The sequence below is a fragment of the Ranitomeya variabilis genome, chromosome 1, assembly GCF_051348905.1.
Source record: "Ranitomeya variabilis isolate aRanVar5 chromosome 1, aRanVar5.hap1, whole genome shotgun sequence".
NCBI classification, from domain to species: Eukaryota; Metazoa; Chordata; class Amphibia; order Anura; family Dendrobatidae; genus Ranitomeya; species Ranitomeya variabilis.
In genome coordinates this window covers 1,158,626,853-1,158,644,211 of record NC_135232.1, presented here as the reverse complement: position 1 = coordinate 1,158,644,211, position 17,359 = coordinate 1,158,626,853, and the positions used below count along the sequence as shown (strand labels likewise).

At 59.7% G+C, this 17,359-nt stretch overlaps 1 protein-coding gene across 1 annotated transcript; it reads right to left on the bottom strand.

Moving 5' to 3' along the window:
* Window positions 1–383: 383 nt before the first annotated feature.
* On the bottom strand, window positions 384–3,628 carry EGR4 (early growth response 4). Its single transcript, XM_077279977.1, has 2 exons — window positions 3,321–3,628; window positions 384–2,042 (listed from the first exon to the last, which is right to left on the bottom strand). Exons 1-2 carry the CDS (start codon window positions 3,460–3,462, stop codon window positions 766–768), a joined length of 1,419 nt encoding a protein of 472 aa, XP_077136092.1. The 5' UTR covers window positions 3,463–3,628; the 3' UTR covers window positions 384–765.
* Between the last annotated feature and the right edge of the window lie 13,731 nt (window positions 3,629–17,359).

Here is a 17,359-nt window from a genome sequence, read left to right as displayed (position 1 = left end):
GGTCAGCAGTGGTCTCTACAGGTCAGCAGTGGTCTCTACGGGTCAGCAGTGGTCCCTACGGGTCAGCAGTGGTCCCTACAGGCCAGCAGTGGTCCCTACAGGCCAGCAGTGGTCCATACAGGTCAGCAGTGGTCCATACAGGTCAGCAGTGGTCTCTACGGGTCAGCAGTGGTCTCTACGGGTCAGCAGTGGTCTCTACGGGTCAGCAGTGGTCCCTATGGGTCAGCAGTGGTCCCTACAGGTCAGCAGTAGTCCATACAGGTCAGCAGTGGTCTCTACAGGGCAGCAGTGGTCTCTACAGGGCAGCAGTGGACCATACAGGTCAGCAGTGGTCCCTACAGGCCAGCAGTGGTCCCTACAGGCTTGAGCACAGGACGCCATCATGTGGGTGAAGCACAACCAGCTTTTATTTCCTTGAAAAAATAAACATTTTTTTGTTTTACTTTCATCTGATACAAAAACTGATAAATAAGAGAAGAGCAGCTGACAGAAGAGCCGGCACCAGAGCCAGGCAGGGTCCTGAGCCTTCTCAGGGGTCCCAGGAGCCCCCAGCAGCATGTGAGCCCCATTCACACTGATGCGGCGGCGGCAGAACAGTCCATGTCCACGACAATATACAGCATATTCTACAGAGTCTACGGTGTGTACAGAGAGTCCTCGGTGTGCGGCCGGAGCTGTCCGCCATGGCGGTGCTGAACTCCGTCCCCTGCGGCTCCGGTGCACACAGATAACAGAGGCCATGCAGGGTCTGGACCCAGGAGCCCCTCACAGGCCGCGGAAGGACAGGCCCAGCGCGTACAGGCCCTGCAGCTTCTCCTCAGTCCGGCCCTTCTGCTTCAGGTGCACCTTGCCGTGCCGCTTCTTCTCATCGCTCCGGGCGAACCTCCTGCCGCACAGGTCGCAGGAGAACGGCTTCTCCCCGGTGTGGGTCCTGATGTGGGTGGTCAGGTGGTCGCTGCGGCTGAAGTTCCGCAGGCAGATCCGGCACTGAAAGGGCTTGTGGCCGGTGTGGATCCGCAGGTGCCGGTTCAGCTCGTCGGACCTGGCGAAGCTCCGGATGCAGCTCTCCACCGGGCAGGAGAAGGCTTTCTCATGGGGCTTGGGGTGGAAACATTTGGCTGGAAACTTGTTCCTGCGGTATTTCCTCCTGGGTTCTGCCAGGGGGTTCCCGGCACCACCTGGGGTGATGGTGGCAGCTGTTGGGGAGAGGCCCAGAAAGTCAGTGGAGATGATGGGAGGAGACTGGTGCTGAAGGCCTTCCTCGGGGGGCAGCAGCCCTGGCATCGAGCTTGGCTGGCTCAGCTGGTACTTGGCATCTGCTAAGAGCTGAGGCTTTAAGTCAACCTGGGTCTCAGTGAAGTCATAGGTGGCAGCCTGAGCAGTGAAGTCCATGCTGTACAGGGCAGACCCCTCCTCAGGCACCTGGGACTGGCAGCAGGCTGGCATGTTCTCCACCTTAGATTCCAAGGGATGAAACACAGGAGGAGAGCTGCCAAGGGGCAGGAAGCCATCTGTGGGGTAGGAAGATTGTCCAAAGTTCTGAGTTATCTGCAAGTCCCACTGGGCACTGAAGGAATCCAATGGCGGGGAAACGGGGGACAAGTCCACATCCTGCTTGTTGGGGAGAACTTTGGAGTCAAAGAAACATTGGTTGGAGCAGGAGCTGCCCAGGTTGGGTGAGCTGGGCACCTGGTGAAGGTCCTCTGTGCTGCTAAAGGCCGAGTACAGCTGGCCACAGTAGCCCTGCTGCACCGAGATGTTCAGGTTGGGCTGACTGCTGGAGTAAAGGTCCATGTGGTTCTGGATGTTCTCAGAAACCGAGTACAGAGACTCCTGCCGCTGCAAACGAGTGGGTGCAGAGAAGGGAGACAGTCCTAGCATCCCAGACATGATGTTAAACAAGGCCTCTGGGTCATGGCTGTGCTCTGGGGCCGACTCTATGAAGAAGCTCCCGGAGTAGCTCAGAGGGAGAGGTGGGGAGGGCTGGCTGCTGAGGAACATGTAGTCCGAGGCTTCTTCCTCTGAGGGGCTGCCATAGACACCTGAGGGAAAAAGAAAGGCGGGTGAGTTCAGATCCAGCAGCCCCAAGTGCGCATACAACCATGGCACCCATCCATCAACCATAGCACCCGTCCATCAACCATGGCACCCCTGTATCAACCATGGCACCCCTGTATCAACCATGGCACCCCCGACCATCAACCATGGCACCCCCGACCATCAACCATGGCACCCCTCCATCAACCATTGCACCCATCCATCAACCATGGCACCCATCCATCAACCATGGCACCCATCCATCAACCATGGCACCCATCCATCAACCATGGCACCCATCCATCAACCATGGCACCCATCCATCAACCATGGCACCCATCCATCAACCATGGCACCCATCCATCAACCATGGCACCCCTGTCCATCAACCATGGCACCCCTGTATCAACCATGGCACCCCTGTATCAACCATGGCACCCCTGTATCAACCATGGCACCCCCGACCATCAACCATGGCACCCCTCCATCAACCATTGCACCCATCCATCAACCATGGCACCCATCCATCAACCATGGCACCCATCCATCAACCATCAACCATGGCACCCATCCATCAACCATGGCACCCCTCCATCAACCATGGCACCCCCAACCATCAACCATGGCACCCATCCATCAACCATGGCACCCCCAACCATCAACCATGGCACCCATCCATCAACCATGGCACCCATCCATCAACCATGGCACCCCTGTCCATCAACCATGGCACCCCTGTCCATCAGCCATGGCACCCATCCATCAACCATGGCACCCCCGACCATCAACCATGGCACCATCCATCAACCATTGCACCCCTGTCCATCAGCCATGGCACCCATCCATCAACCATGGCACCCCTGTCCATCAACCATGGCACCCATCCATCAACCATTATAACACTGTCCATCTACCATTGCACCCCATCATCTACCATTGCACCCCCATCAACCACTGCACCCCCCGTCCATCAACCATTGCACCCCATCATCAACCATTGCACCCCATCATCTACCACTGCACTCCATCATCTACCATTGCACCCCATCATCTACCATTGCACCCCATCATCTACCACTGCACCCCATGTAAGCCCCTTTTGCCCCTAGTCACACATTGCAGCACCCTTGCAGTTAACCCCTTGCACATGGAGTCTGCAGCAGCCTCAGTGGATCTGATCGTCTTGCTGCACGCCCCCCAAGCTGCTGCTTTCTCACGTTCCCCCCATATCCAGCCTCCAGGCATTCTCTCCCCCTCAGCTGTATACAGAGGTGGCCTCTTACCTCCAGTGTATTGGGGGTCTGCTGGCTGCTGCTCCCCCGCTGACCCCAGGCTCTGCTCCCCTTCCTCCTTCAGGTCACAGTCCTCTGGGTATTTGGGGTAGATGGAGTCCTGGCAGGAGGGATCCATGATCCAGAGCTGCATGCAGAGCAGGGGGCCAGGCTGGGTGCTGGGGGCCAGGCTGCTGGGTGCTGGGTGCAGGGTGCTGGGGGCCAGGCTGCTGGGTGCTGGGTGCTGGGTGCAGGGTGCAGGGTGCAGGGTGCTGGGTGCTGGGTGCTGGGTGCTGCTGCTGCTGGAGGCGCGGGCTCTTGTGTCCATGCTCCTGCCTCGCCTCCTCCTTTTATATGCAGCAGGGGCAGCCCCTGATCTTCCGCTGCCTGGGAGCTCTCCATTTCAGGAGTCTCCAGTGATGCTGCCGTGACGTAAATGCCCATATATGGACACAGGATGTAGGATGGGGACTCCCAAAAAGGAGATTTCTCACTGCTGAGCCGTCCCCCGGCTGCTGCTTCTTGTTGTTGATGTTTTTTCTTCTTCTTTTAATAAAACCTGTGCAGGAAAGTTGTGAAATCCCAACACATCAGGAGAAAAGCTCGGAGGGGGCTGGGGTGGATGCAGAGGTATGGGTGATGGAGGGGGCACAGGGGGCTGGGGTGGATGCAGAGGTATGGGTGATGGAGGGGCACAGGGGGCTGGGGTGGATGCAGAGGTATGGGTGATGGAGGGGGCACAGGGGGCTGGGGTGGATGCAGAGGTATGGGTGATGGAGGGGGCACAGGGGGCTGGGGTGGATGCAGAGGTATGGGTGATGGAGGGAGCACAGGGGGCTGGGGTGGATGCAGAGGTATGGGTGATGGAGGGGCACAGGGGGCTGGGGTGGATGCAGAGGTATGGGTGATGGAGGGGCACAGGGGGCTGGGGAGGATGCAGAGGTATGGGTGATGGAGGGGCACAGGGGGCTGGGGTGGATGCAGAGGTATGGGTGATGGAGGGGGCACAGGGGGCTGGGGTGGATGCAGAGGTATGGGTGATGGAGGGGGCACAGGGGGCTGGGGTGGATGCAGAGGTATGGGTGATGGAGGGGGCACAGGGGGCTGGGGTGGATGCAGAGGTATGGGTGATGGAGGGGTACAGGGGGCTGGGCTGGATGCAGAGGTATGGGTGATGGAGGGGTACAGGGGGCTGGGGTGGATGCAGAGGTATGGGTGATGGAGGGGCACAGGGGGCTGGGGTGGATGCAGAGGTATGGGTGATGGAGGGGGCACAGAGAGCTGGGCTGGATGCAGAGGTATGGGTGATGGAGGGGTACAGGGGGCTGGGGTGGATGCAGAGGTATGGATGATGGAGGGGCACAGGGGGCTGGGGTGGATGCAGAGGTATGGGTGATGGAGGGGCACAGGGGGCTGGGGTGGATGCAGAGGTATGGGTGATGGAGGGGAACAGGGGGCTGGGGTGGATGCAGAGGTATGGGTGATGGAGGGGGCACAGGGGGCTGGGGTGGATGCAGAGGTATGGGTGATGGAGGGGGCACAGGGGGCTGGGGTGGATGCAGAGGTATGGGTGATGGAGGGGGCACAGGGGGCTGGGGTGGATGCAGAGGTATGGGTGATGGAGGGGGCACAGGGGGCTGGGGTGGATGCAGAGGTATGGGTGATGGAGGGGTACAGGGGGCTGGGGTGGATGCAGAGGTATGGATGATGGAGGGGTACAGGGGGCTGGGGTGGATGCAGAGGTATGGGTGATGGAGGGGCACAGGGGGCTGGGGTGGATGCAGAGGTATGGGTGATGGAGGGGGCACAGGGGGCTGGGCTGGATGCAGAGGTATGGGTGATGGAGGGGCACAGGGGGCTGGGGTGGATGCAGAGGTATGGGTGATGGAGGGGCACAGGGGGCTGGGGTGGATGCAGAGGTATGGGTGATGGAGGGGGCACAGGGGGCTGGGCTGGATGCAGAGGTATGGGTGATGGAGGGGGCACAGGGGGCTGGGGTGGATGCAGAGGTATGGGTGATGGAGGGGCACAGGGGGCAGGGGTGGATGCAGAGATATGGGTGATGGAGGGGCACAGGGGGCTGGGGTGGATGCAGAGGTATGGGTGATGGAGGGGGCATAGGGGGCTGGGGTGGATGCAGAGGTATGGGTGATGGAGGGGGCACAGGGGGCTGGGCTGGATGCAGAGGTATGGGTGATGGAGGGGCACAGGGGGCAGGGGTGGATGCAGAGATATGGGTGATGGAGGGGCACAGGGGGCTGGGGTGGATGCAGAGGTATGGGTGATGGAGGGGGCACAGGGGGCTGGGGTGGATGCAGAGGTATGGGTGATGGAGGGGGCACAGGGGGCTGGGGTGGATGCAGAGGTATGGGTGATGGAGGGGCACAGGGGGCTGGGGTGGATGCAGAGGTATGGGTGATGGAGGGGGCACAGGGGGCTGGGGTGGATGCAGAGGTATGGGTGATGGAGGGGGCACAGGGGGCTGGGGTGGATGCAGAGGTATGGGTGATGGAGGGAGCACAGGGGGCTGGGGTGGATGCAGAGGTATGGGTGATGGAGGGGCACAGGGGGCTGGGGTGGATGCAGAGGTATGGGTGATGGAGGGGCACAGGGGGCTGGGGAGGATGCAGAGGTATGGGTGATGGAGGGGCACAGGGGGCTGGGGTGGATGCAGAGGTATGGGTGATGGAGGGGGCACAGGGGGCTGGGGTGGATGCAGAGGTATGGGTGATGGAGGGGGCACAGGGGGCTGGGGTGGATGCAGAGGTATGGGTGATGGAGGGGGCACAGGGGGCTGGGGTGGATGCAGAGGTATGGGTGATGGAGGGGGCACAGGGGGCTGGGCTGGATGCAGAGGTATGGGTGATGGAGGGGTACAGGGGGCTGGGGTGGATGCAGAGGTATGGGTGATGGAGGGGCACAGGGGGCTGGGGTGGATGCAGAGGTATGGGTGATGGAGGGGGCACAGAGAGCTGGGCTGGATGCAGAGGTATGGGTGATGGAGGGGTACAGGGGGCTGGGGTGGATGCAGAGGTATGGATGATGGAGGGGCACAGGGGGCTGGGGTGGATGCAGAGGTATGGGTGATGGAGGGGCACAGGGGGCTGGGGTGGATGCAGAGGTATGGGTGATGGAGGGGAACAGGGGGCTGGGGTGGATGCAGAGGTATGGGTGATGGAGGGGGCACAGAGGGCTGGGGTGGATGCAGAGGTATGGGTGATGGAGGGGGCACAGGGGGCTGGGGTGGATGCAGAGGTATGGGTGATGGAGGGGGCACAGGGGGCTGGGGTGGATGCAGAGGTATGGGTGATGGAGGGGGCACAGGGGGCTGGGGTGGATGCAGAGGTATGGGTGATGGAGGGGTACAGGGGGCTGGGGTGGATGCAGAGGTATGGATGATGGAGGGGTACAGGGGGCTGGGGTGGATGCAGAGGTATGGGTGATGGAGGGGCACAGGGGGCTGGGGTGGATGCAGAGGTATGGGTGATGGAGGGGGCACAGGGGGCTGGGCTGGATGCAGAGGTATGGGTGATGGAGGGGCACAGGGGGCTGGGGTGGATGCAGAGGTATGGGTGATGGAGGGGCACAGGGGGCTGGGGTGGATGCAGAGGTATGGGTGATGGAGGGGGCACAGGGGGCTGGGCTGGATGCAGAGGTATGGGTGATGGAGGGGGCACAGGGGGCTGGGGTGGATGCAGAGGTATGGGTGATGGAGGGGCACAGGGGGCAGGGGTGGATGCAGAGATATGGGTGATGGAGGGGCACAGGGGGCTGGGGTGGATGCAGAGGTATGGGTGATGGAGGGGGCATAGGGGGCTGGGGTGGATGCAGAGGTATGGGTGATGGAGGGGGCACAGGGGGCTGGGCTGGATGCAGAGGTATGGGTGATGGAGGGGCACAGGGGGCAGGGGTGGATGCAGAGATATGGGTGATGGAGGGGCACAGGGGGCTGGGGTGGATGCAGAGGTATGGGTGATGGAGGGGGCACAGGGGGCTGGGGTGGATGCAGAGGTATGGGTGATGGAGGGGGCACAGGGGGCTGGGGTGGATGCAGAGGTATGGATGATGGAGGGGGCACAGGGGGCTGGGGTGGATGCAGAGATATGGGTGATGGAGGGGGCACAGGGGGCTGGGCTGGATGCAGAGGTATGGGTGATGGAGGGGCACAGGGGGCAGGGGTGGATGCAGAGGTATGGGTGATGGAGGGGTACAGGGGGCTGGGGTTTATGCAGAGGTATGGATGATGGAGGGGGCACAGGGGGCAGGGGTGGATGCAGAGGTATGGGTGATGGAGGGGTACAGGGGGCTGGGGTGGATGCAGAGGTATGGATGATGGAGGGGCACAGGGGGCTGGGGTGGATGCAGAGGTATGGGTGATGGAGGGGTACAGGGGGCTGGGCTGGATGCAGAGGTATCGGTGATGGAGGGGGCACAGGGGGCAGGGGTGGATGCAGAGGTATGGGTGATGGAGGGGGCACAGGGGGCTGGGGTGGATGCAGAGGTATGGGTGATGGAGGGGCACAGGGGTCTGGGGTGGATGCAGAGGTATGGGTGATGGAGGGGCACAGGGGTCTGGGGTGGATGCAGAGGTATGGGTGATGGAGGGGCACAGGGGGCTGGGGTGGATGCAGAGGTATGGGTGATGGAGGGGCACAGGGGGCTGGGGTGGATGCAGAGGTATGGATGATGGAGGGGGCACAGGGGGCTGGGGTGGATGCAGAGGTATGGGTGATGGAGGGGGCACAGGGGGCTGGGGTGGATGCAGAGGTATGGGTGATGGAGGGGCACAGGGGGCTGGGGTGGATGCAGAGGTATGGGTGATGGAGGGGGCACAGGGGGCTGGGGTGGATGCAAAGGTATGGGTGATGGAGGGGCACAGGGGGCTGGGGTGGATGCAGAGGTATGGATGATGGAGGGGCACAGGGGGCTGGGGTGGATGCAGAGGTATGGGTGAAGGAGGGGGCACAGGGGGCTGGGGTGGATGCAGAGGTATGGGTGATGGAGGGGCACAGGGGGCTGGGGTGGATGCAGAGGTATGGGTGATGGAGGGGCACAGGGGGCTGGGGTGGATGCAGAGGTATGGGTGATGGAGGGGGCACAGGGGGCTGGGGTGGATGCAGAGGTATGGGTGATGGAGGGGGCACAGGGGGCTGGGGTGGATGCAGAGGTATGGGTGATGGAGGGGTACAGGGAGCTGGGGTGGATGCAGAGGTATGGGTGATGGAGGGGGCACAGGGGGCTGGGGTGGATGCAGAGGTATGGGTGATGGAGGGGGCACAGGGGGCTGGGGTGGATGCAGAGGTATGGGTGATGGAGGGGTACAGGGGGCTGGGGTGGATGCAGAGGTATGGATGATGGAGGGGCAGAGGGGGCTGGGGTGGATGCAGAGGTATGGATGATGGAGGGGCAGAGGGGGCTGGGGTGGATGCAGCGGTATGGGTGATGGAGGGGCACAGGGGGCTGGGGTGGATGCAGAGGTATGGGTGATGGAGGGGGCACAGGGGGCTGGGGTGGATGCAGAGGTATGGGTGATGGAGGGGGCACAGGGGGCTGGGGTGGATGCAAAGGTATGGGTGATGGAGGGGCACAGGGGGCTGGGGTGGATGCAGAGGTATGGGTGATGGAGGGGGCACAGGGGGCTGGGGTGGATGCAGAGGTATGGATGATGGAGGGGGTACAGGGGGCTGGGGTGGATGCAGAGGTATGGGTGATGGAGGGGCACAGGGGGCTGGGGTGGATGCAGAGGTATGGGTGATGGAGGGGGCACAGGGGGCTGGGGTGGATGCAAAGGTATGGGTGATGGAGGGGCACAGGGGGCTGGGGTGGATGCAGAGGTATGGGTGATGGAGGGGGCACAGGGGGCTGGGGTGGATGCAGAGGTATGGATGATGGAGGGGGTACAGGGGGCTGGGGTGGATGCAGAGGTATGGGTGATGGAGGGGCACAGGGGGCTGGGGTGGATGCAGAGGTATGGGTGATGGAGGGGTACAGGGGGCTGGGGTGGATGCAGAGGTATGGGTGATGGAGGGGCACAGGGGGCTGGGGTGGATGCAGAGGTATGGGTGATGGAGGGGCACAGGGGGCTGGGGTGGATGCAGAGGTATGGGTGATGGAGGGGGCACAGGGGGCTGGGGTGGATGCAGAGGTATGGGTGATGGAGGGGGCACAGGGGGCTGGGGTGGATGCAGAGGTATGGTTGATGGAGGGGGCACAGGGGGCTGGGGTGGATGCAGAGGTATGGATGATGGAGGGGGCACAGGGGGCTGGGGTGGATGCAGAGGTATGGGTGATGGAGGGGGCACAGGGGGCTGGGGTGGATGCAGAGGTATGGGTGATGGAGGGGCACAGGGGGCTGAGGTGGATGCAGAGGTATGGGTGATGGAGGGGCACAGGGGGCTGGGGTGGATGCAGAGGTATGGGTGATGGAGGGGGCACAGGGGGCTGGGGTGGATGCAGAGGTATGGGTGATGGAGGGGCACAGGGGGCTGGGGTGGATGCAGAGGTATGGGTGATGGAGGGGGCACAGGGGGCTGGGGTGGATGCAGAGGTATGGGTGATGGAGGGGGCACAGGGGGCTGGGGTGGATGCAGAGGTATGGGTGATGGAGGGGCACAGGGGGCTGGGGTGGATGCAGAGGTATGGATGATGGAGGGGGCACAGGGGGCTGGGGTGGATGCAGACGTATGGGTGATGGAGGGGCACAGGGGGCTGGGGTGGATGCAGAGGTATGGGTGATGGAGGGGCACAGGGGGCTGGGGTGGATGCAGAGGTATGGGTGAAGGAGGGGGCACAGGGGGCTGGGGTGGATGCAGAGGTATGGGTGATGGAGGGGTACAGGGGGCTGGGGTGGATGCAGAGGTATGGGTGAAGGAGGGGGCACAGGGGGCTGGGGTGGATGCAGAGGTATGGGTGATGGAGGGGGCACAGGGGGCTGGGGTGGATGCAGAGGTATGGGTGATGGAGGGGGCACAGGGGGCTGGGGTAGATGCAGAGGTATGGGTGATGGAGGGGGCACAGGGGGCTGGGGTGGATGCAGAGGTATGGATGATGGAGGGGGCACAGGGGGCTGGGGTGGATGCAGAGGTATGGGTGATGGAGGGGCACAGGGGGCTGGGGTGGATGCAGAGGTATGGGTGAAGGAGGGGGCACAGGGGGCTGGGGTGGATGCAGAGGTATGGGTGATGGAGGGGGCACAGGGGGCTGGGGTGGATGCAGAGGTATGGGTGATGGAGGGGGCACAGGGGGCTGGGGTGGATGCGGTGAGGAGGAGATAATGAGGTGCTGGGGGAAGGATCTAGGGGCTTGTTGTGCAGAGTAAGATAAAGTGGGGCTGGGAATAAGATAATGGGGGTTTTAGGGATTGAGGGGACAAAATACAAAATGATGGAAGCAAAGATAAGATGACAGAATCTGCAGAATGGTGGGGGGTATTCAGGATGATGAAACGGGGGCATATAAGGGTGGAGAAAGGATGAAAGGGTGGGGGATACAGAGGAGTGATGGGAGAGAAGGAGGAGATGAGAAGAGGCCGCAGGATGGGGAGACACATGGGGCAGGAGATGAGAAGGAACCGCAGGATGGGGAGACACATGGGGCAGGAGATGAGAAGGGGCCGCAGGATGGGGAGACTCATGGGGCAGGAGATGAGAAGAGGCCGCAGGATGGGGAGACACAAGGGGCAGGAGATGAGAAGAGGCCGCAGGATGGGGAGACACATGGGGCAGGAGATGAGAAGGGGCAGCAGGATGGGGAGACACATGGGGCAGGAGATGAGAAGGGGCCGCAGGATGGGGAGACACATGGGGCAGGAGATGAGAAGAGGCCGCAGGATGGGGAGACACAAGGGGCAGGAGATGAGAAGAGGCCGCAGGATGGGGAGACACATGGGGCAGGAGATGAGAAGGGGCAGCAGGATGGGGAGACACATGGGGCAGGAGATGAGAAGAGGCCGCAGGATGGGGAGACACATGGGGCAGGAGATGAGAAGGAACCGCAGGATGGGGAGACACATGGGGCAGGAGATGAGAAGGGGCCGCAGGATGGGGAGACACATGGGGCAGGAGATGAGAAGAGGCCGCAGGATGGGGAGACACATGGGGCAGGAGATGAGAAGGAACCGCAGGATGGGGAGACACATGGGGCAGGAGATGAGAAGGAACCACAGGATGGGGAGACTCATGGGGCAGGAGATGAGAAGGGGCAGCAGGATGGGGAGACACATGGGGCAGGAGATGAGAAGGAACCGCAGGATGGGGAGACACATGGGGCAGGAGATGAGAAGGGGCCGTAGGATGGGGAGACACATGGGGCAGGAGATGAGAAGGAACCGCAGGATGGGGAGACACATGGGGCAGGAGATGAGAAGGAACCACAGGATGGAGAGACACATGGGGCAGGAGATGAGAAGAGGCCGCAGGATGGGGAGACACATGGGGCAGGAGATGAGAAGGGGCCGCAGGATGGGGAGACACATGGGGCAGGAGATGAGAAGGGGCAGCAGGATAGGGAGACACATGGGGCAGGAGATGAGAAGGAACCGCAGGATGGGGAGACACATGGGGCAGGAGATGAGAAGGAACCGCAGGATGGGGAGACACATGGGGCAGGAGATGAGAAGGGGCAGCAGGATAGGGAGACACATGGGGCAGTGGATGAGAAGGGGCAGCAGGATGGGGAGACACATGGGGCAGGAGATGAGAAGGGGCCGCAGGATGGGGAGACACATGGGGCAGGAGATGAGAAGGAGCAGCAGGATGGGGAGACACATGGGGCAGGAGATGAGAAGGGGCAGCAGGATGGGGAGACACATGGGGCAGGAGATGAGAAGGGGCAGGAGGATGGGGAGACACATGGGGCAGGAGATGAGAAGAGGCCGCAGGATGGGGAGACACATGGGGCAGGAGATGAGAAGGGGCAGCAGGATGGGGAGACACATGGGGCAGGAGATGAGAAGGAACCGCAGGATGGGGAGACACATGGGGCAGGAGATGAGAAGGGGCAGCAGGATGGAGAGACACATGGGGCAGGAGATGAGAAGGGGCAGCAGGATGGAGAGACACATGGGGCAGGAGATGAGAAGGGGCAGCAGGATGGGGAGACACATGGGGCAGGAGATGAGAAGGAACCGCAGGATGGGGAGACACATGGGGCAGGAGATGAGAAGGAACCACAGGATGGGGAGACTCATGGGGCAGGAGATGAGAAGGAACCGCAGGATGGGGAGACACATGGGGCAGGAGATGAGAAGGGGCAGCAGGATGAGGAGACACATGGGGCAGGAGATGAGAAGGAACCACAGGATAAAGAGACACATGGGGCAGGAGATGAGAAGGGGCAGCAGGATGGGGAGACACATGGGGCAGGAGATGAGAAGGAACCACAGGATGGGGAGACTCATGGGGCAGGAAATGAGAAGGGGCAGCAGGATGGGGAGACCCATGGGGCAGAAGATGAGAAGGGGCCGCAGGATGGGGAGACACATGGGGCAGGAGATGAGAAGGAACCGCAGGATGGGGAGACACATGGGGCAGGAGATGAGAAGGGGCAGCAGGATGGGGAGACTCATGGGGCAGGAGATGAGAAGGGGCCGCAGGATGGGGAGACACATGGGGCAGGAGATGAGAAGGGGCAGCAGGATGGGGAGACACATGGGGCAGGAGATGAGAAGGAACCGCAGGATGGGGAGACACATGGGGCAGGAGATGAGAAGGGGCAGCAGGATGGGGAGACTCATGGGGCAGGAGATGAGAAGGGGCCGCAGGATGGGGAGACTCATGGGGCAAGAGATGAGAAGGAACCGCAGGATGGGGAGACACATGGGGCAGGAGATGAGATGGGGCAGCAGGATGGGGAGACACATGGGGCAGGAGATGAGAAGGAACCGCAGGATGGGGAGACACATGGGGCAGGAGATGAGAAGGGGCCGCAGGATGGGGAGACTCATGGGGCAGGAGATGAGAAGGGGCAGCAGGATGGGGAGACACATGGGGCAGGAGATGAGAAGGGGCTGCAGGATGGGGAGACACATGGGGCAGGAGATGAGAAGGAACCGCAGGATGGGGAGACACATGGGGCAGGAGATGAGAAGGAACCGCAGGATGGGGAGACACATGGGGCAGGAGATGAGAAGAGGCCGCAGGATGGGGAGACACATGGGGCAGGAGATGAGAAGGGGCCGCAGGATGGGGAGACTCATGGGGCAGGAGATGAGAAGGGGCCGCAGGATGGGGAGACACATGGGGCAGGAGATGAGAAGGGGCAGCAGGATGGGGAGACACATGGGGCAGGAGATGAGAAGGGGCCGCAGGATGGGGAGACACATGGGGCAGGAGATGAGAAGGAACCGCAGGATGGGGAGACACATGGGGCAGGAGATGAGAAGAGGCCGCAGGATGGGGAGAGACATGGGGCAGGAGATGAGAAGGGGCCGCAGGATGGGGAGACACATGGGGCAGGAGATGAGAAGAGGCCGCAGGATGGGGAAACACATGGGGCAGGAGATGAGAAGGGGCCGCAGGATGGGGAGACACATGGGGCAGGAGATGAGAAGAGGTCGCAGGATGGGGAGACACATGGGGCAGGAGATGAGAAGGGGCCGCAGGATGGGGAGACACATGGGGCAGGAGATGAGAAGGAACCGCAGGATGGGGAGACACATGGGGCAGGAGATGAGAAGGGGCAGCAGGATGGGGAGACACATGGGGCAGGAGATGAGAAGGGGCAGCAGGATGGGGAGACACATGGGGCAGGAGATGAGAAGGAACCGCAGGATGGGGAGACACATGTGGCAGGAGATGACAAGGGGCAGCAGGATGGGGAGACACATGGGGCAGGAGATGAGAAGGGGCACAGGATGGGGAGACACATGGGGCAGGAGATGAGAAGGGGCAGCAGGATGGGGAGACACATGGGGCAGGAGATGAGAAGGGGCATAGGATGGGGAGACACATGGGGCAGGAGATGAGAAGGAACCGCAGGATGGAGAGACACATGGGGCAGGAGATGAGAAGGAACCGCAGGATGGGGAGACACATGAGGCAGGAGATGAGAAGGGGCAGCAGGATGGGGAGACACATGGGGCAGAAGATGAGAAGGTGCCGCAGGATGGGAAGACACATGGGGCAGGAGATGAGAAGGGGCCGCAGGATGGGGAGACTCATGGGGCAGGAGATGAGAAGGGGCCGCAGGGTGGGGAGACTCATGGGGCAGGAGATGAGAAGGGGCCGTAGGATGGGGAGACACATGGGGCAGGAGATGAGAAGGAACCGCAGGATGGGGAGACACATGGGGCAGGAGATGAGAAGGAACCACAGGATGGAGAGACACATGGGGCAGGAGATGAGAAGAGGCCGCAGGATGGGGAGACACATGGGGCAGGAGATGAGAAGGGGCCGCAGGATGGGGAGACACATGGGGCAGGAGATGAGAAGAGGCCGCAGGATGGGGAGACACATGGGGCAGGAGATGAGAAGGAACCGCAGGATGGGGAGACACATGGGGCAGGAGATGAGAAGGAACCACAGGATGGGGAGACTCATGGGGCAGGAGATGAGAAGGGGCAGCAGGATGGAGAGACATGGGGCAGGAGATGAGAAGGGGCCGTAGGATGGGGAGACACATGGGGCAGGAGATGAGAAGGAACCGCAGGATGGGGAGACACATGGGGCAGGAGATGAGAAGGAACCACAGGATGGAGAGACACATGGGGCAGGAGACACAGGCCAACAAAAAACAACTTTTTTTATGTTTCTTTGATGAAAATAGGCAAATATTACTAATTTTGGGTCGAGAAACTCAAATATACCCACAGAATTGTTTAATTAGCTCTCGTTTTTTAGATACACGCCATGGAAGTATGTGCTGTAGGTAGCGAGAAGAATTCATTACAAGAGTATAAATTGCACAGTACAGTACACATATTTAGTATCGCCGCGTCCGTAACGACCCAACCTATAAAACTGTCCCACTAGTTAACCCCTTCAGTAAACACCGTAAGAAAAAAAAAAAAAAAACGAGGCAAAAAACAACGCTTTATTACCATACCGCCGAACAAAAAGTGGAATAACACGCGATCAAAAAGATGGATATAAATAACCATGGTACCGCTGAAAACGTCATCTTGTCCCGCAAAAAACAAGCCGCCATACAGCATCATCAGCAAAAAAATAAAAAAGTTATAGTCCTCAGAATAAAGCGATGCCAAAATAATTATTTTTTCTATAAAATAGTTTTTATCGTATAAAAGCGCCAAAACATTAAAAAATGATATAAATGAGGTATCGCTGTAATCGTACTGACCCGACGAATAAAACTGCTTTATCAATTTTACCAAACGCAGAACGGTATAAAGAAATTCATGAATAGCTGGTTTTTGGTTATTCTGCCTCACAAAAATCGGAATAAAAAGTGATAAAAAATGGTCACGTGTCCGAAAATGTTACCAATAAAAACGTCAACTCGTCCCGCAAAAAACAAGACCTCACATGACTCTGTGGACCAAAATGTGGAAAAATTATAGGTCTCAAAATGCCACGTATATAAGTGCCACGTATTTAAGTGCCACGTATAAGTGCCACGTATTTAAGTGCCACGTATAAGCAAAGTAATGATGGTAAGCAGTCTTCACAAGTGGAGTAATTGGTCTTCTTTGGTTGGCAAATGTCACATAACCACACACGTAACAAAAATTGTTAACAATATTTGCACATTTACGAGGCATTTTCAAAGTGTAAATTCTCTCCACAAAATTACTGCAACAAGAGAAAGAGACTTCAATTAGTACAAACTATGCAGACACAATTTATAAAATGGCTGACATTGGTTCAACAGGTCTGTAATCAGGTTTACCAATACACATTTGTTGAAAATTCAAAATTTCCCTATTTTCCTGCATAATAATCTTAAATGACCTGTATCTCAGCAACAAGAGCTAATAATGATTTTTAAGTAACATATTCGTTTTTAGGATGCTAAAATTATTACAAACCAGCTATTTTCATTTCAGAAACATTTTCACTGTTGGCCAGTGAGATGAGAAGAGGCCGCAGGATGGGGAGACACATGGGGCAGGAGATGAGAAGGGGCCGCAGGATGGGGAGACACATGGGGCAGGAGATGAGAAGGGGCAGCAGGATAGGGAGACACATGGGGCAGGAGATGAGAAGGAACCGCAGGATGGGGAGACACATGGGGCAGGAGATGAGAAGGAACCGCAGGATGGGGAGACACATGGGGCAGGAGATGAGAAGGGGCAGCAGGATAGGGAGACACATGGGGCAGTGGATGAGAAGGGGCAGCAGGATGGGGAGACACATGGGGCAGGAGATGAGAAGGGGCAGGAGGATGGGGAGACACATGGGGCAGGAGATGAGAAGAGGCCGCAGGATGGGGAGACACATGGGGCAGGAGATGAGAAGGGGCAGCAGGATGGGGAGACACATGGGGCAGGAGATGAGAAGGAACCGCAGGATGGGGAGACACATGGGGCAGGAGATGAGAAGGGGCAGCAGGATGGAGAGACACATGGGGCAGGAGATGAGAAGGGGCAGCAGGATGGAGAGACACATGGGGCAGGAGATGAGAAGGGGCAGCAGGATGGGGAGACACATGGGGCAGGAGATGAGAAGGAACCGCAGGATGGGGAGACACATGGGGCAGGAGATGAGAAGGAACCACAGGATGGGGAGACTCATGGGGCAGGAGATGAGAAGGAACCGCAGGATGGGGAGACACATGGGGCAGGAGATGAGAAGGGGCAGCAGGATGAGGAGACACATGGGGCAGGAGATGAGAAGGAACCACAGGATAAAGAGACACATGGGGCAGGAGATGAGAAGGGGCAGCAGGATGGGGAGACACATGGGGCAGGAGATGAGAAGGAACCACAGGATGGGGAGACTCATGGGGCAGGAAATGAGAAGGGGCAGCAGGATGGGGAGACCCATGGGGCAGAAGATGAGAAGGGGCCGCAGGATGGGGAGACACATGGGGCAGGAGATGAGAAGGAACCGCAGGATGGGGAGACACATGGGGCAGGAGATGAGAAGGGGCAG

Coding starts and splice junctions, on each gene's coding strand:
- EGR4 (XM_077279977.1), bottom strand. CDS start 3,462: ATGCAGCTCTGGATCATGGATCCCTCCTGCCAGGACTCCATCTACCCC. Junction 2,043..3,320: donor AGACCCCCAATACACTGGAG/GTAAGAGGCCAC, acceptor TTTTTCCCTCAG/GTGTCTATGGCAGCCCCTCA.